Source organism: Nelusetta ayraudi, unplaced genomic scaffold, assembly GCF_046127955.1.
Source record: "Nelusetta ayraudi isolate G7.1 ecotype Tasmania unplaced genomic scaffold, CSIRO-AGI_Nayr_v1 ptg000002l, whole genome shotgun sequence".
NCBI classification, from domain to species: Eukaryota; Metazoa; Chordata; class Actinopteri; order Tetraodontiformes; family Monacanthidae; genus Nelusetta; species Nelusetta ayraudi.
Window position 1 is genome coordinate 5,312,523 of NW_027466052.1, and position 24,036 is coordinate 5,336,558.

General features: G+C 44.7%; 2 protein-coding genes across 3 annotated transcripts; one reads left to right on the forward strand and one right to left on the reverse strand.

The window, feature by feature from the left end:
• Nucleotides 1-14,748: 14,748 nt before the first annotated feature.
• LOC142883897 (proteasome subunit alpha type-4) lies at nt 14,749-17,338 on the reverse strand. The gene is made up of 9 exons (XM_076019220.1): nt 17,188-17,338; nt 16,774-16,800; nt 16,625-16,667; nt 16,266-16,428; nt 16,097-16,174; nt 15,864-15,952; nt 15,576-15,706; nt 15,153-15,276; nt 14,749-14,989 (listed from the first exon to the last, which is right to left on the reverse strand). The coding sequence occupies exons 2-9, from the start codon at nt 16,774-16,776 to the stop codon at nt 14,835-14,837; spliced, it is 786 nt and encodes a 261-aa protein (XP_075875335.1). The 5' UTR covers nt 16,777-16,800; nt 17,188-17,338; the 3' UTR covers nt 14,749-14,834.
• Nucleotides 17,339-17,602: 264 nt separating this feature from the next.
• On the forward strand, nt 17,603-23,351 carry slc25a44b (solute carrier family 25 member 44b). Of its 2 annotated transcripts, none has more exons than XM_076019207.1 (4): nt 17,603-18,213; nt 19,049-19,684; nt 21,302-21,429; nt 21,542-23,351. In XM_076019207.1, the coding sequence occupies exons 2-4, from the start codon at nt 19,057-19,059 to the stop codon at nt 21,731-21,733; spliced, it is 948 nt and encodes a 315-aa protein (XP_075875322.1). In that variant the 5' UTR covers nt 17,603-18,213; nt 19,049-19,056; the 3' UTR covers nt 21,734-23,351. The 2 variants fall into 2 exon arrangements, with proteins under 2 accessions (XP_075875322.1, XP_075875314.1); XM_076019199.1 differs by having other exon boundaries at nt 17,606-18,213; nt 19,021-19,684.
• Nucleotides 23,352-24,036: the final 685 nt, after the last annotated feature.

The following is a 24,036-nucleotide window of genomic DNA, read 5'->3' on the forward strand; positions in this document are numbered from 1 at the left end:
ATATACAAGTTAACCTCTGTACTTAGTGTACACTCTTAAGTAGGAGAAAACAGGAGTACTGCAGGATTATGAGGATTCACTGTCACCTTACAACTTAATGAGAAGGGAGTCACTCGCACCCCCCCCCCCAAAAAAAACAAACAAATACAAAGTAGCATTTTTCAAGGATTGTCCTTGATATGCATCAAAACAAGCAGCTGTTTTGCCCAGATTTCAAGTCTGAAACTTGAACCGTTCATCTTAAAAAGCTCCAATCTGACATATGTACACAAAGTCAGAATACGGCCGGACCGATCACAGAAGCACACAACTTCTCCTCATTCCCAAGAAGACTGGGGAGAACTTTGCTTAAGGCTTCCCTTTACTCCTGACTTCCCTCGGGACACAGTTTAACGCACTGAAGAGCATTGCAGCAGAGCAGTGACACCAGTCAAGTGTCAACAGACTCAACTGCTTGTGAAGAAATCTGATTGGCCCGATTGAAGGTGGGCAGGAAGTTTAGAACCTCCTGTTTTCAGATGACTTCATTGGGTTCGTTCTCTGATGGACATGTGAAATAATATCCAATGGATTTGGGATTTTGGGGAAACATTCATCGGAGCGTCAAAATGACCAAACTGCCACAAAAACCCTCGGATTCCAACCCCTGGGAGGAATAAGGGGAAAATCACAATTAAATTATTTTCAATGTAGGCCTTAGACATGTTTATTGAACCACTTTGGTTTGAACAAGAGAAGCAAATTAAACCCAAATCTTTGCGTAGACGACAAAGAATAATTAAGCCAAATGCAGCTTGTTACTTTTGCTTTACAGTCTCGTCTGAGCCGTGGAACGAGGACACTGTGCAGCAGCCTGTGGACATTCAACCAGCGCCGGTCGTTTGAAAGACAGGAAGTGCAACTGTTGATAACGATCACGCCCACCAGAGCCGGTAACGCCTTCCTCCTTTAGACTCTCTGCGGAGAGAAACTGACGATCTTCTTGGGCAATTTTTTTTTTTTTTTCCTTTCTGGACACTTAACTCTCAGCTGTGAGTTTCGGTCGTGTTCCATCTCTGGGCCCCGGCCGCTGGAATGTAAACTACCGACTGCCCACACATAAACACAGAGGGCTTCCCAACAACAGCCTGATGAGGCCACATGAAACACAGGAAGGGGATTATTGTTCCCATTTAGAATTCCAGATCATCACATAATTAAGACAAATTTATTTTACATGGCTTGGACCAGGCTCAAGGAAAACAGTTGTTGTTGCTGCTGGATTTGATTTCTCATCGGGCACTTTGTCTTTCAAACTACAGTTAGATTAGCAGCGCGTGTCCGTTTATGCTATTTGGGCTCATCGTGTTTTGGCAGATGCGTGTTTATTATATTGATTTGAAGATGACGTGCTTGTCAGAGCGAAGCCTGCCCCCCAACCCCCTACCCCCTTCCCAACCCCCTGCACCGTTCGTCGCTCTCCTCTGTGTATTTTCTGGAACTGCTTTGGAACCACGTGTTTTGCATATCTGGGCAGACACCTCGCAGCGATTGAAAACAAGCAAACAAACACACCCCAGAGTTACATTTCCTGCAACTGTCTGCGGGACACTAAACAAAACCTGGCAGACAAGCGACGCGACGCGGCGAGAGAACTTTAAAAAAACGAATGTTTGTTTTGGTGCAAAGCAAAACCCAGAAAATCACTTTGCACCACACGCACGTCTGTCATGCGAAGCTTTGTTTTCTCGATGAGATGTGACGCGTGGAGCGTATCAAGCTTTCAAAGCACAGTGTTGACAGCTTAAGAAGCTTCCGTCTACCACTGCAGCCGGCAGAACTGCGGTGTGAAGGATGAAGAGGGCATTCGACTTTGGCTTTGTTTAATTAAAAAATGCTACGTTCATGAGACAGCACGAGCAGCTGAATAGGTCCGTCACCTCGTTAGGCAGAGAGACTCCAATAAGTCCATACTGCACTGCAGTCAGGCCACAGGAGGGATAAACAGCATCGTAAAGGCACAACTTCATATTCAATATAGATTTATAATTGAGCTGATGCTTCTTTTTACTTTAGCTTTCATCGGAACCTACGAAAAGACTGAAGAGTCAAACAGCCAATCCAATCCGCTGTGTAGAACACTGGCCAGGGCCTTGTCGTATCAAATTACAAAAAAACAAAACAATAAAGAAAACTAGAATTCGAAATCACACAATTTATCCTGTCAGAGAGCAGTTGTAATGAAATAGGGAAGCAACTGGCGCAAGCTCCCATCAGAAAGCACAGAAGAAGACAGGGAAGACGTAGAAGTTTGGTAAACACACTGAGAAGTCTTCAGTTGATTTGGTAAAACCCTTTGACAGAGTCACCACTCACCACTGGGCAGCGCCGCTGGCTGATGAACAGGGAGCTTCACACTGCTGCCACGAAGCTGAAGTAGCAATAAAAAAATGAAATGAAAACAGAATCTGGCTGGCCTACTTGAACAAGACGGATAGAAGCTTCTTCCAATGACCTTTAAAGTGGTGCCTTCCCTTTCCAAATTCTCTTCTCTTTGTCAGGGAGAGATGAAAGATATTTGGGAACCTGGAGGAACTTGGCTCTGGGTCCACAGAGTCACATGCTCACATCTGAAATGCCATGGCATCTTTTTTTTTTTGTAGAGAGGAAATAATTCCCATCCTCGGTACGGACGGCAGAAGTGATAATGAGGTGAAAATAAAATGAAAGAATATAACGTTACTTTGGCAAAAATGGCTCTGAGTATTTTAACACCACAGCTACTGAAACATAACTTGAAGGAGCTTTTCAGCACTGCCCCCTGATCCGAGGAGCACCAGCCTGGTTCCAGGACGACCTCTTTAAATCTCAGCCGGCCTCCATCGGCCAGAACTCTCCCAGGCTGCACGCAGTGCAGGCATGGCTCCCGTCCCGCAGACCTCAACAGAGCAGTTTATAGCAGCTCCGTCCCGCTCAGAGACACTAAATCAATCAGGTGTGAATAAACAGCGGCCCCGAGAGCCGAGCCGAGCCGAGTTCTTCTGGCTGTGGCATTTCAGAGTGACGACGGTCTGGCAAGGAACCGATGAGGATCCTTTTCTACCTGGATGAAGGACGGTCTTGTCTCGTCATTCCCCTCTCGTCTTCATATTTTCTTTTGCTTATCATTTGTCTGTCTGAGGAATTAGATGTTAACAGTCCTCTTCCGCTGCAGTGACGAGGAGCTGCTCAGGAATTCAGCCGCAGGTTTGAAAGCAAGAGCTCACAAGGCTCAGGATTCCGAAGGTCCTACGTTGTTGTTTGAATATTACTTTTCCATTCTGGGCTCTTGCAGGGGAATCTGTTATGATTATTCTCCCCACTAACCTCTGAAAAACCTGTACAGAGCTCCAGAAAACAGCATTTAGCCCCCTGTTTACAGCCTCTTGCTAAAACAGGTTCAGCTTTCTGTCTGGAAGCCAATGAGTTGCGATGATTACGGACCTTCCACTCGTTTGGAAGGGGATGAAAACGTGGTGGTCGCATGCAGAGGGCGGAGCCAACACCTGTCCAAGGAGAGGGGGTTGGTAGCAGTGCCCTTTGTGATGTCCCAAAGAGCTCATTTCCAGACGGAATGAGAATATGGGACAAGCAAACGAACTGAAAAAATTAAAAGAAAAGGACTATCACAACAGAGTATTTTTGGGGGGTCCACTGACAGGATAGTCATTTTTTAGATTTTCTAAATTTTGTGTATCTGTATTTTTTTTGTATTAGCACACACTGCTGGAAAAGTGGGGCAAGCAAATGAAGTAAAGGCTGAAGTTTTCTCAATTCTAGGGAATATGCACTGGCAGGGGAAAAATAATAGACAGGCAACACTGGTGAAATGAATGTTGCATAATATGGGCCCTTTAAATCAAGTTGACATAAACAAATCACTGGTTGTCAACATGTACAGAGCATAAAGGGGGAGTCAGGGGAAGAGAGGGGGCCTCACACTCGGTCGCGGTGATAATTCACAACAAAGTGACGTGCTGTAAATAATAGAGTGGCTTTGGAGTACAGAGTTTGGCTCCCAACTGTACCAGGAAGTTGTTCCATGCCGTCGTGTCACAGAGTTTTTTTTGTAACGTGAGGCAAAAACATCCCAAAGTTCAGGGAAGTCTTGAGTGTTGATTTCTGGAAACTCTCTGCTGTGCATCAACACACACACACACACACACACACACACACACACACACACACACACACACAGCTCCAAGGATTCCAGAAAACGGATGTTTTAGCACCTGACCGGTTGCTAAAACATCCGTATTCATCAGTATTTTACGCAGCATTTTTTTTTTTTTTTTTTTTGCTGTTGTTTGATCGCTGTCTTGCAAAAAGCAGGATATTGGAGCTGGCTCTATAATTGAAAACCCAGGCATTTAATCAATGACATGTTCACAACAACACTCTCGCCACTTTTAGCATATTTTTCCAGGTCAAAAAGGCGCCCTTGCGCATACAAACAGGTTTCGCAATTGGCCCTCACACGAAAGCGAGGCTGCTGCTGCTGTAGTATTTTCTTAAGGTGAATTTTTCTTTGCAAATAGCTTTAAATTGTCACCCATTACGAGTGAAAACCTGCCAACCATTAAACCGCAGAGGGAAATTTAGGTTGCAATTTAGAGCCTGGAAGCAGTGAGCAGAAGTGGGAGCGCAGGAGCAGCCAGCAGAACTAATTTCATCAAATATTAAACTTGTTGAGGAGACTCGGTTTAGCCTTAAAGGATTCCACTGGGATTTCCGCACAGTCCGGCTGCATGGGGGGAGCAGGAGGATCATGGGACATTTTGCACAGGAAGCAGATCGAGCAGATCTCATTGAGTGAAGATTAGCACCAAAGAATCCTCGTGTAGAATCAGAACTTGTCCGCCACCTTAGTCCTCTGTGATACTTAATGTGTCCTGGTTATCTATCAACTCCTCCTTTCAGGGCAGCAAACGTTTAAAAGTTGCTCATAAAATGAAACAATACAAAAGACAAAAGCAGTTTTCCAAGAAGTGATATGTGAGGCTATGTAAAGCTTTGTGACCTGGCAGAAGCTCCAACTCTGCCTCCTGATAGGACACTGATTGGTCTGGTTGCATCCTAATCAGCTGATAACAGCTGTTTAAAGCTTTAAAAGATGGACCTGTGAGAATTCACATTCAAATCTCAGCCTTGAAAGTTTAACAACTGTTGAGTTCTTTAAAGCCTTCCTTCATGTCTTTATTTTTATCACAGAAACTGAACTGGCCCAGAAATAAACCAAATGTAAAACGTCTGTTTTGCTTTCCTCCTTTAAGAAATAGCTAACATTCTTCTATGCTTAAAAAATGTCTGTCCAGTCTGCTGTTACTTCATTATCTGGTGTTTTGAAAAAGAAAAAAAAAGGGGGGCAAAGAGGTTTGGCTTGATAACAAAGCCCCGCCCACAACCCTGACGCTGAGGCTCTGGTTTCCGATGACACCACCAGGAACAGAGCACAACTGTAATAATGGCAGGAAGCTGAGAGACGTATGGTACATCCTTCTTTCGTCTATCCTCATTGGTCCGCGAAGACAAATCAGACACAAACCTTTAATCTCCGTCTTCTCCTCCAGCTGAGAGGTCATCGGGTGACTCCTTCCTCTGTTAAATAAAAAAAAAAAAAAAGAAATCACAAAAAAAAAACGGTCCACATCCTGCGGGGCGACTCGGCCGCTTCAGCAACGACCATCAATTCCCAACATCTAAATATTAGGAGAGGGAGTGACGCTCAGCCTTCCTTCAGTTTATAGTGTGAGAGAAAAATGGCAAAGCTTCAAGAGGGGAAGCAGGTAAGAGGCACGTGCTCTCGCTGGGGCTCAGCAAAACATAACGCAGCTCACTCTCAGCCCTGCGGAATAAGGGAGGGGGGGGGGTGTTGATGCGGTGATTATAAACAAAGGGATTGTGAGCCATAATATATCTGTCTGCAATGTATAATATATCTGGGGTGACATTTTCAGCCCACTCACAGAACAACAGAATTAAACCTAAAGCTATTGCTTATCTTTAGCCAGTATCTAACTTTCCTTTTTAAAGGTGCTGCATTAAAACCATTTTCTGATATTGAAGTTCCAGAAAGAGTTTGGTGAAGTACCTCACAGGACAAGTAAAAACAACCCTGTGTGTCTCTCTGGAAAAGCTACACGTAAAGCCCTGTGTTTACAGCCTCCTGCTGAAAAGCTGGGTTTTAGCTTCCTGTTGAGCATGACCTGTTGCTCGACCTTCCACCAGACCTCGGTCTCAGCAAGTACATTTTATGGCCTTTTCGCTTGTTATCTTAGTAATTTATGCAATGTTTTTTTTTCCTTAGACTAAGTGTATCCTTAAACTGACTCAGGGAGACGTACAATGTACCTGTTTTAACCAGCTTTTAACTTGTACAAATAAATACAATAATACAATAATACAATAATACAATAAATATCTATCTAAAGTGAATTGAACCTTCAAATTGAGTAACTGTGGTTTGTTGAACCCAGATGTTGTGACACAATTAGAGTTTTGGTTCTCCTATCTTGGGAAAAAAAAAAAATAGGTGACATCACAAAGGGCTAGAACAAGACAGGAATTGAGAATCTCGTAAGGAAAGTAGAGCTAAAAGCAGGGAGCATTTTTAAATTAAATTAAAATTAAATTAAATTTAAAAAAAAAACTGTTTATCTATGTGGAAAAGCTACATGTAAAGCCCTATGTTTACAGCCTCCTGCTAAAAAGCTGGCTTTTAGCTTCCTGCTAAGAACGACCTGTTGCTCGACCTTCCATCCTCGGCCTCAGCAGGCAAAGGGAATTTTTCACAATATGGGACCTTTTTAATGGAGTAATTGTGGTTCGTGGAACCCAGATATTGCGACGACACGATAAGAGTTTTGGTTCTTCTGTCTTGAAAAAAAAAAAACATTTGTGACATCACAAAGGGCTAGAACAAGACAGGTAAATGACTGAGACCACTTCCTGGAGAGCCGTTGTGAAAATTAATTTCATACGGCAGCTTTAAAAAGAGTTACTGGAGCAAAGATCCTGCAACACATTTCGAATTTGACGTCTTGTCCGCATTTTGGATGCCAGTCTACCCGACAACTGCCTGCATTATTTGTGGGAAAGAGGATCTCGAAGGGAAAGTGGAGCTAAAAGCAAGGAGCATTTTTAAATTAAAAAGGAAATAAAAACAAAAAAACAAGTGCGTATACCTCGCTGTCCTAAAAGCGTCTTCCATCAGGAGCGAGTCGTGGCTCCGCCCGCTGCAAAGTGACTGGCCCAACTTTAGTTTGGAGAAACGGAGGCGGACTACTTCAGGTGGGCGTTTTAAGGGACGTGGCAGGTGCTGGGGAGGGGAAATAAAAAAAGCGGGTGAAGTAATGGGTGAACTGAAGCAGACTTTTTTTGGTGGGGGCGATTGAGTTGGGGGTGTGGGGTGAGGCGGGGGAGGTAAAGTGATGTGCATTACCCGCGGGCAGCCAATAGGCTGGCACCGAGCCGCCGTCCTCCATCGCCTCCACTCAGCTCCTGCAGCTGAGACGTACTTAGCGCCATCCATAATGCATGCTGGCCGCCGCCCCCCTCGTGCACAGGCCTGTCATGGCCGGTTCCCTTCGACAACTCAGCCCAACTCTACTTTTGGCCCTAAGAGGACGTGAGCGGCTGCATAATTTAGATGCTGCACGCTGTTTTCTGGGCTCATCTCTTATCAAAAATGTAACAGGCTGAATTTCTGGGGGAGTTTTATCTAAAAGCGGGGAGGCGGGGCTGTTTCCCGCTGGAGACAATGGCTGAGGACTGGCCCGAAAAACTTTGGCAACTTACTTTTTTTTGGAGGGGGGAACTTTACAGTGACGTCAGTATCATGCATGGCTGCTAGAACGCACACACACACACACACACACACACACACACACACACTAGACAGGCCTTGAACCAACAAACTAGCAAGTTCTCGGTGCTCCTCCTCTGGTTCAAAGCAAATGACTTGAATTAATATGCTGTAATTCTGCTGTTTGCTCCGCTTGTTTCTCTCTGGAAGTCTGCCCTTTGTGATGTCACAACAGGCGCTGAAACAAAGGGCCAGAGCGGGACCCAAAAACCAAAACCAGTGTCTTTTCCCAGTAATCCTGACCAGCCAATCATGACTGTTGATACCTTGGCTACTTGCCACACCCCCAGCTACCAGGTGTTGACTCCGCCCTCAGTTTGTCCCCTTCCCAAACATTTCGAAGCTCGGCTTTAGCAGGAGGCTTAAACATTGCGTTTAACGGAGGTCTGAATATGCCGTTTTCTGGAGATCTAGACAGAATGTGAATGACTAACTATGCTCTGGATTCTCGAAATATAATCTGGGACCTTTGAGCCATTAGTTTAAATTTTGTAAAAAAAAAAGAAAAAAAAAAGGGGGGGGGGGCATCAAAGTCGAACATACATAGTGGAGTTGTAAGGAGCAAACAAAAGGCCCATTGAGGAAGCCGGCACAGCCAGCTGCAGTCAGACGGGTCAAGGGGACCCAGGTCATCAATAGAAAGAGAGACTGAAGACAGAAGGTGGAACACCTGCTGGAGACGTCTGACTTCACTCACTTTCAGAGAAAAAAGGTGCATGCCTGCTGACGTGTTAAAGAAAAGCAGAAGAGGTGGACTGATCAATCCATTGGCCAAGTAATCATCAGCAGTGGTTCGTTTGATCGTCAACCTTATTTCTTCAGCATTCAGGAGATCGATTTAGGTGTGAAAAGAACTTCAATTGACTGATAAGTATTTATTTTAGTTTAGATTAAAGGAACTAAAATCATCCATCCATCCATCAGAAGAGCTGGCTGGGGAACCTTGTGTCAATAAGTGTCATCCAATAGGAAGGACTTCCTCAACACTTCTCATGAGCACAACTGCATTAAAAAAAACAACTAAATATTATTTTGCATTAAAAAAAAATGTTATGCATACTTGTCACATTCGCTCAGTCCTTATTGTAGAACTCTGATCACATTTAGAGCCTTCAGCCTTCACTTTTCGCCACGGTGCTTCAATTCACTGACACTGTGTAGCGCACCAGGCCCTCAGCGGCACCAGAGCTACTTCGGCCCTGTTTGCACTTGGTCACTTGTAACTGTTTTGGGGGATTGGATCACGAGAACGGATCTCGCAGCATCTGTTCGCATGTAGCATTAACATGCGTCTCGAGCGTGCCATTTGTGATCGCATTTGCACTTGGTTACTTCATGTGTTTTTTGCCGATCGGAATACGAAAAACGAAATGATCAAGTGCAAACAGGGCCTTATGCTTCCTGCAGAGGACCCTTCGCTTAATCAGTTCAATCACTGCAGCACAGAGAGCAGCAAAACGCTGTTCAGTTACTTACGATGTAGGTCGGCAACGAGCAGCCGATGCATTGCTGACGTTCAGGTGCACAGACTTTTGAGTCCTTTCTCCTTATCCTTATTTGGAACCCCCGGCGTTCCAGTCATCTCCATGCAGCTGCATCTTTCTAGGGATCTGAGATCAAATAGCTGTAAAATCAAAAAGTCAAGTTGGTCGGAATTCTAAAACAGTGGCTTCTAAACAAAATAATGGAAGAAAGACTTCAATTAAGAGGCACATATTCTACCCATTTTCAGGCCTTTTTTCATCCCAAAACCCTCCACATCTGCAGAAAACAAATTTTAACCCTGTGTTCACAGCCTCCTGCTAAGCGGCTGGCTCCAAATGTGAAGGCTCCAAAGGGACAAAACTGCAACATCGTCTCAGAGGACCGGGGTTGTTTCCACTGAACTGGAAGAGGTGAGGCTACTCTCTGTGACATCACAAAGGGCCAATTTCCAAAACTGTGTGGAGCAAGCAAAAGAAACGGACGGATGGACTTTTCCCATTTCCTACAGGTCAGGTGACAAAAAGCATTGGTGAAGTGAACAGTGTATAATATGGCAACTTCACACTTTTATCATCATTTTGTACTGGAGAGCACATCTTCTTTTTCTGTCCCACTGGGTATTTATCCAGGTTTCAGAGCCTGAAGCACACACACGCACGAATGATCAGTGAAGGAGCGTCTCGAAATGGAGCACAAGATGAGATGGTGAAGTACATTTTGTTTGTGTATTTAATACGAACGCCCCCCCTGCAAATGTTTAACGTTGCCGTGTGTGAGGTGCGTGTGAAGTCCGACAGACCCTGAGCGCGGTGACGGTGGCGGCTGGCCCCTCCATCCCCTCTCCTCGGCCCTATTAGGGCAGCGCTGACGCCAAACGACGCCTGCGGCGGGACCTGCAGCTCACTCCCACTCTGCGCAGAGCCAGAGTGAGAATGATGAGCTCTAAACACAGTTCAGCCTCAAATAAATAACCGCCGACAGTCACAACAAACGGACCAACTTGTATTTGTTTGAGACTTTGACGACTTGTCGCGGAAGGGGGCCGTATATGGGAACTTCTACCGGCTCATTTCTACATACAACAATACAATGATAAATAATCCTTCCGTGTCGTCACCTGTTGCGCTGTCCGAGTAATAATGTTCCTACAGCTTTAATTGTGTGTTGCGTCGTAAGTAAAACAACTGCAATGACCCACTGGCTAAAACTGAGTAAAACATTTTCTTAGCCCTCATCCCTCCACCCCATGACTCTGAGATTTCATTTTTTTTTTCCCCCAAGAGTTCTGTGTGACAGGTTCAATTTGTCAGAGCTGCGGGACAGAATAACAAAGAAAACTTTTCCTGTGACCTTCTCCATCAGCTACACAAGCTGCGAAGTGAGAAACACGACCGCAGCCGGGAGGCCCCCTGAAGCTGCGTAGATGCACCGCTCCATAATAGGTCATATCAGCGGCACGGCATGTAATTACTATTTACTGCGACCGGACTCCATTTATGGCGAACCGTCTTGAACCTGCGACTCTGTAATCTCCAGGATTTGCCGGCTGCTCACAGAAATTACTGTCACGGACCAGAAGATTCTTTAATACCCGATTCCCAGTAAGGTCAGGATTTCACACACCGGTGCGCCGCCCCGCACCTTTAAATAAGCCCTTGATGCTGAGTGTTGTGGTCATTCAGTGAGAGGGAGACGGAGGAAGGAGGGAGGGAGGGAGGGAGAAAGGGCTGAATTGAGACGTTTGTCCGAGCCGCCGTCCGACTGCAGGTGTTTCTGATTGCGGAGGTCACGTTCTCGCTCGACGCACGCATTTACAGACGTCTGCGGCTTTAAGTGATCAAACTTCATCGTAATCAGTATTTTAAGTGCGTGCGTGTGCAGTGTTTGGATAATAGCAACAGTCCGGTGGGTGCACTGGTGGTGGGGGGGGTCTGTTATTACAGCTTCTCATAAAAGCTCATTGTGGACACTTTGTGGTTGACGGGGGGGAAACTTGAGTTGGTGTTTAGGATAAGAGGCTCTGTGCTTCACTGTCAGACCTTTGTTTTTGTTCATCTCAGGCTGAAAGTATCTCAAGATATCTCCACCAAAGTTACTCGTTTAGCCCTCTGGTTAAAGCCAGGGGAAGTACCGTTGCCCTCTGTGACATCACCAAGAGATCATTTCCAGAGCTGCATGGCTCAGCGTGCAGGTGTTTTCTGACAGGACAGAGGCAGAGACTACAGACTCACTTTGCATCACATGGGGCCCTTCACAGTTTCATCTGTGCTGCTGTGTTTTCTCAACTGTACACAATCCATGAGGCAAAGTTCCCTGGAAAAAAATCACCTGCAGCAGCTGTAACTTCCTGCGGTAGTTGGGTGTGTTAATCCTTCTGCAGATTTAAAGATGATTTACAATGCGACTCTTCTCGGTTCTTACCATCTTATTAGTTGTCTGCTGATGGAATGGCAGCATCGTTTTCATCATCACATCTTGGCTCTATGTACATTTTTTCAGGATTTTCACCTGAAAAATAACAAAGACAAAAGCTGTATTTTTTTTTTATTTTTTTTTTTATCAATTTGGTTTTAGAATTAGTTGTCAGCCTCAGTGCAGCTACAAAAATTGTGGGTTATTGTGCTATTATTGAAACACGTTGCTGCTATACAAATGACTGGGGGAGGGCATAGAAAGGGTGAATAAACAATTAATCCTGTTAAAACAAAAACATTAAGCTTCATCGTGAGTCAGCGAGGCAGCCGGCCACTCCAACATCTGCCGGAGGTGCAGGGCCACAGTTCTCAGATCAGTTACGGGACGGAGATCCGAGCATGCGAGAAGTCTCGTGTCATGTTTAGCCTGGTATGCTAACCGGTGTTTCTCCTCCCCCATGGGACTGAGCGAGAGATGGGAAGACGATTTTATAGGGTCACTCCCCCCGTCTTCCTGTCTGCTAACTCCCCCCCCCCCCCATCTCTCTTCCTTCCTCCTTTATCTCCTCCCTCAATCGTCCTCCTCCTCTTCCTCCTCCTCCTCCGGCGCTAGCAGGATAGCATACCGCCTGCCACTTGTTTGGATAAGTTAATGCTGAGATGTCAGCCTCCATTCTGATGTATACCACCTGCCTTGGCCTCCGGCTGACCTCGTGCTCCAGCTCCCACTGCAGAGACATTCCAGTGCTTTTTCTGGCGCTGTGTTTACACTACAACAGATTGCGCCGCTCTGCCCCTCTGTGTTCAGCACCACAATGGGCTCCTTAACCAGAGCTGTCCTTTGACAGACGACTTAAACAGGAACCTGGCCCAAATCCTTGGATGTCCCCACGAGGAAGTGTTGTTGAAGACATTCGCTTCCAACACACGACCAAAAATCCCTCCAGAAACTCTGACTTGAGGTTTCTGTTTGCGTGCTTGGAGGAGGAGAGGCCAGCGAGCGGCTCCGGTCACTCGGATGCCAGGATCCTCCCACTCAACGCTGCGAGAGCTCATGTGAACGCCATGATCTCACTGCATCTGCCTCTTTAGTGAATTAGTGCTGTTGATTTGCACTGTGTGTCCACATCAGATCTTAACTGGAAGATTTACCTCACGTTTTTTTTTTTTTTTGCGTGTGCGCCTTTATCTCATCTGGAATAAAATTTAAAAATGTCTCCACTTTTTTTTTTTTCCAACACGGGATGACACAAACTCATCACAAAGAGTTTACTAATTTGAACCAGCCGAGAAAAAGTACTTTAGTGCTTTTGCCAAGGAGCTCGTGCCTTCCTTTAATGTGCATTTGCCTGTTTGTTTCCCCTTGCAAACACTCCTGAACATATTTCCAAGAAATTTAGTGGGCGGATGAGTCACGGGCCAATGAAGAGCCTATTAAATGCTGGCGTGGACAGCGATAGAGGGGTGGATCAAACAGGCTACACACAAGTATCCTTCCCCAACATAATGAGGGGCATGTCCGAATGAATGTGACACCCAGAAAACACTGGCATTTACACAAAGTCTTGGAAGTGGTGTGTACCACTTCTTGCCAATTGAGTATATATATATATATATCATATAATGTAATCATTGGGAAATTGTTACTGTACTGATTCATTTTTTTTTTTTAAAGTTCTGGGCTAATCGAAACACAACTGTTATTTATTGCCAGTGACCTTATCTGACTATATTTACTATATATGCATTACTTTAGAGTATAGCCTTAAGGTATCGCAGTTGGCAGATTTGCATCTAATATGCTGAATGGTGAAGGTTGAAGCGAGCCAATAAATTCTACTGTCTGTCACACTCTCCTGTGTCATAAGCAGCCAAGAAGCAAGTGGTTAAAAAAACAAACAAAAAAAAACACTGCAAAGAAACTGTCGAGGCTGCCTTCTAAACATGAAAAAAAAAGATGTTTGCGGCTGAGCCTCTACTTGAACTCACTTTGTTCCATCAGGTGCAATCAATTTGACTAAGCAGGTTCTGTGGCAGCTGTTTAGTGATGTGACATTCTCAGTGTATATACAGATCAGAAGGCGTGACACAGCGGCCACATCACGGGAATTGACGGCGCAGCTTCACTGGCAGCAGCTGGTTTCAATCCAGCCGTGACCACCTACATGGTGACGAACCCAGTGCCCATTAGTGACCGCACGGTGATAAAACACACACTCGAGCTGCCGTCGCACTCACCACCTGTTGTTTGACTCGACAGAACCCAGTGAATGACGTCTGAATCAATCCCCAAAGGGCAGAAAATATAAAAATGTGAAGGCAAAATAAGGTAGTTATTTACATGGTCGCCGTTGATATCAGGAAGTACATAAGCTATTAGTTACGTTTCCACATTTACATATCCAAAGATAAAATCCCCTAAAATGTTTATATTTTTGAAGTTGATAAAAAAAAAAAAAGGGGGGGGGGGGGGGGTGTAAAAAGAGATATAGCATTACCTTATTATTTACAACGAACTTTTTCGCCATCAAGTGGTCAGTAGAGGAACTACCACATCGTTAACTGGAGACCTGAGCGGGAAGAAGCTGAATATCAATAGTGAATCTGTGACTATCGGGTGTCAGAAAAAGTATTTTAACCACTTTAACTTGTACTTACTTTGATCTATCTCGACACTCAGTAAGAGCAATAAATATCGAAATAAACAATGTTAAAAAAGTATTGAATCACTTAACGAACATTTCACGACCACGTCTTTGTTCTGTAACTGAAAAATGAAATTGTGCATTTTGCCAAACACGCCGCTCTAAATGTATATTCAAGGTGGTGGCGCCATCTTGTGGTAATAACGATAACTACACGTAAAATGTCAAGATACAAAAATAATTGTTCGAGATCTTGAAACAATTTCATAAAAACAGCTATAATGTATAGGTCAGCTTATTATCAGTTCATAAAACCACAACAGCAACATGTTTTTTTTCAAAACTTTTAATGTAAAAGACAAAATAATACAGGATTGGATGACATGAGGGAATAATATATTTCTGTGCTCATTTGTCCTTCTCCTTCTGCTCCTTCTCCTTTTTGTCCTTCTCAGCCTTGGCCTCCTCAGCCTCATGACGCTTGATGAGCTGCTCCACTTCTTTCTGTTTCAGCACCTTGATTTTTGTTTTGCCGTCTTCTCGTGTCAGGGTAGCAATTTCCACTATTGGTGATAGACAGACACAAGTTACAGATTGGCATAAAGAAAGCATCACAGAACAATGCAATTTCCGGGTATATGTTATCACCATTTACACACTGCAAGTCTCTGGCATAAAAAAAAAACGAAATCCGACCGCTTTAGCAAAGAGGAAATACTAGATTACCTTTCTCTGCAGAGAGTTTGCTGACATCCATTGTTTTGTTGAGGACTTTGACGGCCAAAGCCAGAGCGGAGGAGAGATTCATCTCTCCTTCTTTGTAGTCCTGTTTCAACATGGACACTGCAGCCTAAGACAGGAAGTCATCAGACATCACACAGGTGAGAAGCAATAGGAAATAACCACAACTGTTAGTATATGGCAGTTAATTAGATTTGAAATAAAATTTCAAATTCAAATTGGCTCAGACTAATATTTGGAAACTTGTCTCACAGGCACTGTATTTTCATTTAAACCACCATTAAAGCAAACATCCTAGCAACTCTACACAATAAAGATGTCCACCATCACCTCTAAACAGCACTACCTGGTTCCTCTCTGCAGCGGTTGTTGCATTCATTATATTGAGCTATTTCTTAATACACTTACAGCGCTGTTGTTGCCGATGCAGGTTGCCTTCCAGCCACCGTAGTTGCCGCTGGGGTCGCTCTGATACAGCTGGAAACCATAGTGTTTGTCCCAGCCCATGTAGAGCAGAGAGACACCAAACGGCCGCTTCCCTGATAATCAAAACCACATGGTTGTTGCGGAGAGACCAAAACAAGGATAATGACAGTGTTGCCATTGTTCAAGCTTCTCCCCAACTGCTTTAAAATTGTTTGCAAGTGTGGAAGAACGGTTGAAACATGGCAAAAACTGGAATACAGTGACTCTTACCTCCAAATTGTGTGTATGCCTGTTTGATGTCACACAGAGCAGTCACCAGCTGTTCACAGGGGATAGGCTCCTGGTACTGCAACAAGTATCTGTGGAGAGAATAAGCACAACTGGCCTTAATCGAAAAGTGGGTAGAAACAGATCACCACTGATCAGATGAGTCTGGGTAGTTTTGCAACGTAGATCAGGCATGCTAATGAATACCTAACCCCCTCTCTTATTTGAAAACTCACCTCTGTGCAATAAGCCGCAGCTCATTTGTCAGTACATTAGCATCTGACGTGATCCCAGCAACGCTGCAGGCCAGGTCACTGAAAAATACATTTTAATACCACAAACAAATTAGAAGAAGAAAGTAAGGCCGACTTCATTTCTGCTGAGAATTCTATTCAGCTCACTCACTCATTGAGCTTGTAAATCTTCTCAGAGAAGAAAACCTCGTCGAGCAGTTTGTGGATGTTGCGTCTCTCCGCTGCTAACAGAACCCCATCGTTGGCCAGTATCCCCAGACATGTTCCAGCATGGCCAATGGCCTCCATGGCGTACTCCACCTGATACAGGCGTCCTGTTTAACGCAGGACAAAGATTACTTTAGTCACACCTGAACAGGAACCACTCGAACCGAAAACCACACCTTTATGAAAAGCAGGGATGAATTCCGGAGTTGTGTTTAAATGTGTAAAAAAAAAAAAAAAAAAAGAATAGTCAAAGTGTGATTTCATAATTTTAAACTGCAGAGTTTAGGGCAGAAACAAACTTACCCTCTGGCGAAAATATGGTGGTTCTGGAATCATATCTGCGAGACTATGCAGTAAAAACAAACAAACAAAAATATGAATTAGCAAGAAAAAAATAGAAGTATCATGTGTTGGCGAATAAAATGCACACGACATGCAACTCGGCTTCTTACCATGTCTTGTCTTTACACTGCACAATCCTGCAAAACCAAACATCAATCCAGCTTAGAGTTGGTAAAGTAGGAGGCAGGGAACAAACATCGTTTGCTAACTAAGGATAAAATGTTTTAGTCTACTTCTATCGCGATTTAAAGTAATATATGTAGAAGATAAATATATTCTACCAAATAACGTTTTACACAAAAACTACGCTAAACAATTCTCCTGACAGTTTCTGTTAAGATTATTGACGGGTAAGCTAAGCTAACTGTGTAACATAATGAATCGGCACTATCTGGGCATGCTACCTCATTAGCAAGCCGGCTAACTAGTTTCTGAGTTCACAGAGAGTCAAAATGTACATTTGCGTACTAACTGTGTCCAACCTCAAACATTTCTGTTGAATAGAATATAGACATCACAATTACCTTGTGTCTGTAAAATAGTTTTAACTATGTGTCAAGCCTTCGGTCCCAAACTCAGCGGTCCACTGCTTTCAGTTTTGTGTTTCCTCGCTGCGTTACTTCCTCACGCCGTCAAACCGACGTCCTGTGGTTCTACCCTGCAGCGCCACCTTCCTATAGGATGGCCGAACTCCAAAGGTATGCGTTGAAAGGACAACATAAAATGCACTTCTAGACTTGTCAAAATTAAATAAAATTGACATATTGTGCAGATAATGATCGCATGAATTCAATTGAAGTATTTAAATTGTACATATTTCCATTATTTTAGTGTGTATAAACTTTAGTTAAATTTGATTTATTTTGATCGGTTTAGATCAGTTTAATCTTTAATTTTCTTTAGATTTTCTAATGTATGTTTCGCATGTTAAATTGTGGCTTTGGTCAGGCAGTTGTGTCTATATCAAATTGGTATCGTCACTTATACACATGCCACGAGTAAATCAGCGGAATCTAACCACACGACTTACAACATATATGCAAACACATGTGAATGGTGGAAGTTTGCAGTTTTGTGAAACAATTACTTACATTAAAAAGGTATTTTGAGTTACCACTGACTAGCTGAAAATGATTAGGATAAACACATATTAATGTATTGTGCGGTTATTACTACTAGTCTGTTTCTTTCTTCTATGTGTTACCTCACGGGCATCATCAGTCCATCATTTTTCGCTCCTCTCCACCGTGGTGGTCGGCAGTCATGGGACGAGTAAATGAACGCAATCATCACTAGTGAACAAGAGAAGAAGATGACGCGCCGCGGCCGTGTCGCTATTGGCTGTGTGGCAACGTTTAAACCAGGCAGGACGGGGAAGTTACCTGACAGAGCGGACAGGTCGCTGCACAGCTAAGTGGTTGCTAAGGCTAACGCTTAGCCTACCATATGGCGCCGCGGCCGAGGACTGCACATTATTATCATTATTAGCAAGTTGTTGCCGGCAGGATGCCTTCCAGTCTGAATTGACATTAACACATCTGTCCCAAGTGGTAAGTGCTCGCCAGTGACACACATGCTCAAGTCTGTATAACTCAGGGCTAGCTCGGGCGTTAGCAAACACATGATGCTGGACACATCACGATACTGCTCATCATGGGGTGACAGCATTTCGGACAAGGGTCGCCGCTGTCGCCGTCACCTTCACTTGGCGCCGCGTTATTAACGTTAATAACCGGAAGTCATGAGCGGACTGTACCCGGTATGGGAACACCGTGTCCTCTGACTGCTGCTTCCTGTCGTGGGGGTCAAGCTAATATAGCCAGTTGACGAGTACTTCTGCGTGTAAACCTGACAAACCGGCCACGTTTCCTGTGACATGGACACAACGCTCTGCCTCTGGTAGTATTTGCTGTGAGACGGAACCGACGTGGCTTTCTGGCTTTTAGCCTGCCATGTTGCCTGGCGGCAGCGCGACCCTTGGACCCCCCTCACACCGCGCATGCATAACTGATGGGTCAGCGAGGACACGAAGCAGCTTCAGCGTCTGCCCGTCATCAGCCAGGTAGTGGGGTTGTGTTTAAAGCCACTTCTAATGTACAGCTTTGCATCCCGTATATATATATTTGTTTTGATTTGATTTGATTATTAACAGACTCAAGGTCCAGTTCACAAGGTTAAAAAAAACCCCGAAAGAAAACAAACATCAGATTAAAAAAAAGAAAACAAACATCTGTATATATATCTATATATAGATATATATATATATGCGTTTGTGTACATATGTGTGTATATGTATGTATGTATATACAGTATATATGTGTGTGTATATAAGTATATGTGTGTGTGTAAATACACAGCAATCGTCTGATGACGGGTCGCCCTCAGCTGGCAGGATGCAGCAGAAACGCAACATCCAGATCATCGAGTGGGAGGACCTCGACAAGAGGAAGTTCTACTCATTCGGGGTGTTCATGACGATGGCCATCCGGGTCACCGTCTACCCGGCCACGCTCATACGCACCCGGCTGCAGGTGCAGAAGGGCAAGTCGCTGTACGGCGGCACCTTCGACGCCTTCTTCAAGATCCTGCGCTCCGAGGGCGTGCGAGGCCTGTACCGCGGCTTCATGGTCAACACCTTCACGCTGATCTCGGGTCAGGCGTACATCACCACCTACGAGCTGGTCAGGAAGTACGTCTCCCAGTATTCCGAGGACAACACGGTGAAGTCGCTGGTGGCGGGAGGTTCGGCCTCTCTGGTGGCGCAGAGCATCACCGTCCCCATTGACGTGGTCTCTCAGCAGCTGATGATGCAGGGCCAGGGGCAGCACCTCAGCCGCTTCAGGCTCAACGCCAGCGCCGAGGCGGCGAAGAGCAAGAAGGTTTTCGGACAAACCAGGAACATCGTGGCGCAGATCTTTGCGGCCGACGGTCTGCGGGGTTTCTACAGGGGCTATGTGGCTTCTCTACTCACCTACATCCCAAACAGCGCCGTCTGGTGGCCTTTCTACCACTTCTACGCAGGTCAGTGGCCGCACGTCTTGCGCCGGTTTCCTGTCTCTGATGTGAATGTCTTTGTTCATCTGCAGAAGACAGAAGAAGTCAGCACTTCTTATTCACATGTTTTCACGCACCCATCAGGAATTTCAGGTCTGGTCACAGATCAAGGAAGCAGCACTCAGTGGATTGTTAATTACATGTCTTCAACTGTCATTTTAACAACGTGATATCAATTCTACTCTCACTCTTTATTTTGTTACAAATGTCTGTTTCGGGATTTATTCATCTGGCTTGTGTGACACTTAAATGAGGCAGATTGTGGGATGTTTCCTTCATGAGCACAGAGGTGAAAACTAAGGGGCCGTCTACACCAACACTGGTATTTTTGAAACCAGTGTGTTTCTCTGTACAGTTTTGCCTTTGATCCACACATAACCGCGGTTGTAGGCTCCTGAAACCGGAGTCCAGGATGAACTATTTGGAGAACTCTGTTTGCAGCTGTCACATGTGGACAGGAGAACTGAGGAAAACCGCAATAATCTCTTGTCGGCATTGTCAAACATCACAGTGTGCGAGGGTAAACAGTGTCTCCATAGAGACTGGAGGACGTGGCCAGCTGTTGGAGTCATGGCGTTATGGAGCGGTTTGCCAAAACACTGCCGGCTCTGTTGAGCAACTGATCAGCGCTTTGTGATTTGACTGACACGACTCCCAATCCACATTTTGTTGAAATTTTTTTTTCTAATTGATTTTGAACTCATGTGTTACAGTGAGCAGTAACGCCACTTTGCTGTCAGTTTTACATGACATACACACAATGTATGACATTGCTTGAGGCGGATTTTGCGGTTTCATGTGAACGGAAGTAGCTTTTATCACCCCCATTGGTGTGAACAGGGAATTTCTTTTGTAACCGGAAGCCAAAAGGTTTGGTTTCAGAACCGCCCGTGTTCGCGTAGATGAGGCCCAAGGCGGCTTTAGAGGCAGCAGTGTCTCAAATCACCAGACACGCTAGTAAACTTACGGCTTTAAGACAACACGAGACGACAGAGAGTGAGAGATTCATGTGAATGCAATCGGCCTTCTGTTATTGGTCTTTTTGAGATAACCAATGAACGAGCAGCAGCCAACAATAGCCGAGTGTCACAGTTGCTGCGTTTAGAATCGCAAAACCCAAATATTGCAATAGAACACTGGTAATGGAAACACCTCAACTTCGAAAAGCTTCTCTTCTAGAGGTATATCGCAAAATTGTAACGGAAACACTTGTTTGCCATTTACGGGTCACCGGATGGGACCCATGTGGTCACGTGACCAGTTCACTTCAAGTGAAAATGGCGCGTTATGTTTGGACGAAGGAGGAGACGGAATATTTTTTACAAGTAATCAAAGCGAAAAATATAACGAGCATTCTTGACAGCAAACAAACGTGACAAACCAAAGCAAACGTAATTCTCGCAGGACGAGCTTTTATGAGAAGTACGGCTTATGTGCTTCGCACCATTCAATGGAAACACCGGCAAATCGCAATTGTACTCTGTCGAAATTTTAGAAATATCGCTTTTATTTTGCGAAAAACTGCAACGGAAACGCTGTTCAACGTCCCTTGTTCATTTGGCGTCCGTCCTGCTAATATTCCAGAGCAACTCTCCAAACTGGCGCCGAGCGACTGCCCTCACCTCCTCCTGCAGGCAATGGCCGGACCCCTGGCTGCCGCCACCGCCTCCACCGTCACCAACCCCATGGATGTGGTCCGAGCCAGAGTCCAGGTTGGTCCGCCAACGCGAGCGAGACAGCGCCAGCCAGACGCTTCCACTTTGTCTTTAGAGATTAGGAGGTTTGCCACGTCATGCATGTCCTCTGAATGTCTGTCCTGCTCAGGTTGAAGGAAGAACGTCGGTCGTGGAGACGTTCCGGCAGCTGATCCGGGAGGAGGGCTGCTGGGGGATGACCAAAGGGCTGTCGGCACGCATCATTTCCTCCACGCCCACCGCCATCGTCATGGTGGTCGGCTACGAGGCCCTGAAGAAGCTCAGTTTGCGACCGGAGCTGGTGGACTCCAGACACTGGTAGGCCGGACGCGGAGGGATCAGTCACGGCCAAAAATGGAGTCGGTCCGCACTGTTTTAGAGAATGATAACCTGTAGGCGAGCCACGTTCCCTCAAGAGTGGCTTGACGTTTAAAGGTCCCATGTTCTGGCCATTTTCAGATTGTTTTCCACCCCAGACTTCATTAGAGCAGCATCCTGCAGTTATTCCACAAAATCTCTCCATACCCAGAAAACGGCACATTGAGCCTTCTGTTTGCAGCCTCCCTCCGCTTCACCACTGCACTGTTGGACCTTCCACGTGTCGGGAAGGAGATCAAAACAAGGCGGGTTGTCACCAACCTGGGAGATGCGTTTATGACATCACAGAGGGACTATTCTGTTCTAGCAGAAGAAGTGAAGGATGGACTTCTCATGTCTGGGGACTTCACAATGTTGTTTTGGTCAACTGAATTTCGCCTAGTATGAAAACTAACAGGGTTGTTTTTTTCCACTGGTACTAAAAAAAAATTATGTGCGTTGCTGTCATGTGTGCTTCCAGCGACGGCTGGAGAATCTTGTTTTTATTGTCTCTACTGGCCAATGTTTGAGCCGACACTCCAGTAGAGAGTCGGCGCAACAGTTGATGTGTCTCGTAACTTTGGCCGAGTGTCGAGCCGTGTTCACACTCCCACGAAAACCTTGCAGCGCTAGCAACGTTTTATTTCTGTTCTCGCCTCACTGACCCCTTTGCCTGCTTCCTTTTTTGTTTTTTAGTTTTTTTTAAAAATCCGCATTAGTTGCAAAACCAAACCCAAACAGACGCTGCGTTTGTTTCGGACTGTAATATTATTCAAACCTCGGTTACGCCGCACAAGTAAGAAACTGAGTCAACAAAACGGGGGAGAGTAAAGGTCTGCGGAAAATATCTGACCGTGGAAGTAATTAAGACACAATTTGAGCAGGAGGAGGCTGAGTGATGCTGATCATGTCATGTCACTGTTGTGATGGTGCAATAATGTAAATGTTTTATCCCTCTCAGTACAAAACGTGATTGTATATATCCTGTAAATTGCGTGTCCAAGTCAAACATTCTGCATAATCCATATTTATATTTGAGGGGTGTGATGGGGACGAAGCGAGGCGTTCAGGTTCATGCAGTTTCTTTTTCTTACTTTGCCTTCGTGTTTCAGCTTTTTGTTTGTCTTTTTTTTTTTAACACCAAGATTTTTCTGTGAATAAATCAACACCAGATGCGGTCACTTTGCAGAGCTTATATAAATATATATTTTAATGCAAGATGGGTATGACATCAGATGTGGGCTCTGCATTGATGCTGATGAAGAAGAAGAAGAAGAAGAAGAAGAAGAAGAAGAAGAAGAAGAAGAAGAATGTGAATCCAAACAAAATGACTCAAGCTCAACTCTAAACCAGATTGAGGCTTGTGGTTGTGGCATTTTCATCAAATGTAAAATTTTATGGTTTAAGTCCTGCAGCTCTCTCACCTTCAGTGTCAACTGCTGTCATAATGATGATTCTCACGTCGACCTTTGACTCTTAAATGTGATTCTGGTTGTAATTCAGAGCTCAGCGGACGTTTCTTGTCAAATCTTCGGGTCTGTTTTATCTATTTTGCCAATAAAACGTCACTGCTGCTCAGAAAACGTTTGCCTTCACTGGACGTCGTGTCAGTTTCAAATTACTGAGGGCCAACTGCATTTCAAAAATCAAATATCCTTTATTGTCAGGTTATTAGGAATAATGAGTTAAAAACATTAAGAAAGAATCAGGGATTCTGTTAGGACGCACACACTCAACCACCCAAAAGACCCATTGACATCACTAGTGATGAGGTAGACTGTAAAATAATAGATAATTATATATTATTATGGATAATTTCAGAGTCAGACTAATGTTAAGTTGTCATAAAATGCCCAAAGTAAGGATGAAAGATGACTAAAATACAGACTAAAGCACATCTCAGAACTCTGAGGTCTGTTAAATCAATGTTGAAGATATTTTGGGGGAAAAAAAACATTGAAAGTCCAACTTAAGACAGAAAAATGAACGGACGTGAAAACAGTGACAAGGTTATAGAGGTGTTTTCACTGCTGTTTTCGATCACTTTTTCTTTATTTTTTCCCCCCGTTGTCTCACTAATACAAATTATACCCAAGAACAATACAAGGGGGGAAAAGAGTCACAAATCTTTCAGGGCTCCTGATTTGAATAAAGAGCCCTTGTCTGCATTCTTATCACAGACCCTTAGAGGTTCACTCTCCCCTCGTCAGCGGGACGAACTGATGAATGAAACAAACAGGGAGGCCTGGCCGGGACGTCCCGGCCGCT

Bases quoted from the DNA above. Each gene is read 5' to 3' on its own strand.
- slc25a44b (XM_076019207.1), top strand. From the start codon at position 19,057: ATGCAGCAGAAACGCAACATCCAGATCATCGAGTGGGAGGACCTCGAC. The intron at 19,685-21,301 runs GTCAGTGGCCGC...CTAATATTCCAG, and splicing joins TTTCTACCACTTCTACGCAG to AGCAACTCTCCAAACTGGCG. The intron at 21,430-21,541 runs GTTGGTCCGCCA...TGTCCTGCTCAG, and splicing joins TGGTCCGAGCCAGAGTCCAG to GTTGAAGGAAGAACGTCGGT.
- LOC142883897 (XM_076019220.1), bottom strand. The intron at 16,429-16,624 runs GTAAGTTTGTTT...TGCGTTAAACAG, and splicing joins CACCATATTTTCGCCAGAGG to GACGCCTGTATCAGGTGGAG. The intron at 14,990-15,152 runs GTAATCTAGTAT...TATCACCAATAG, and splicing joins CAAACTCTCTGCAGAGAAAG to TGGAAATTGCTACCCTGACA.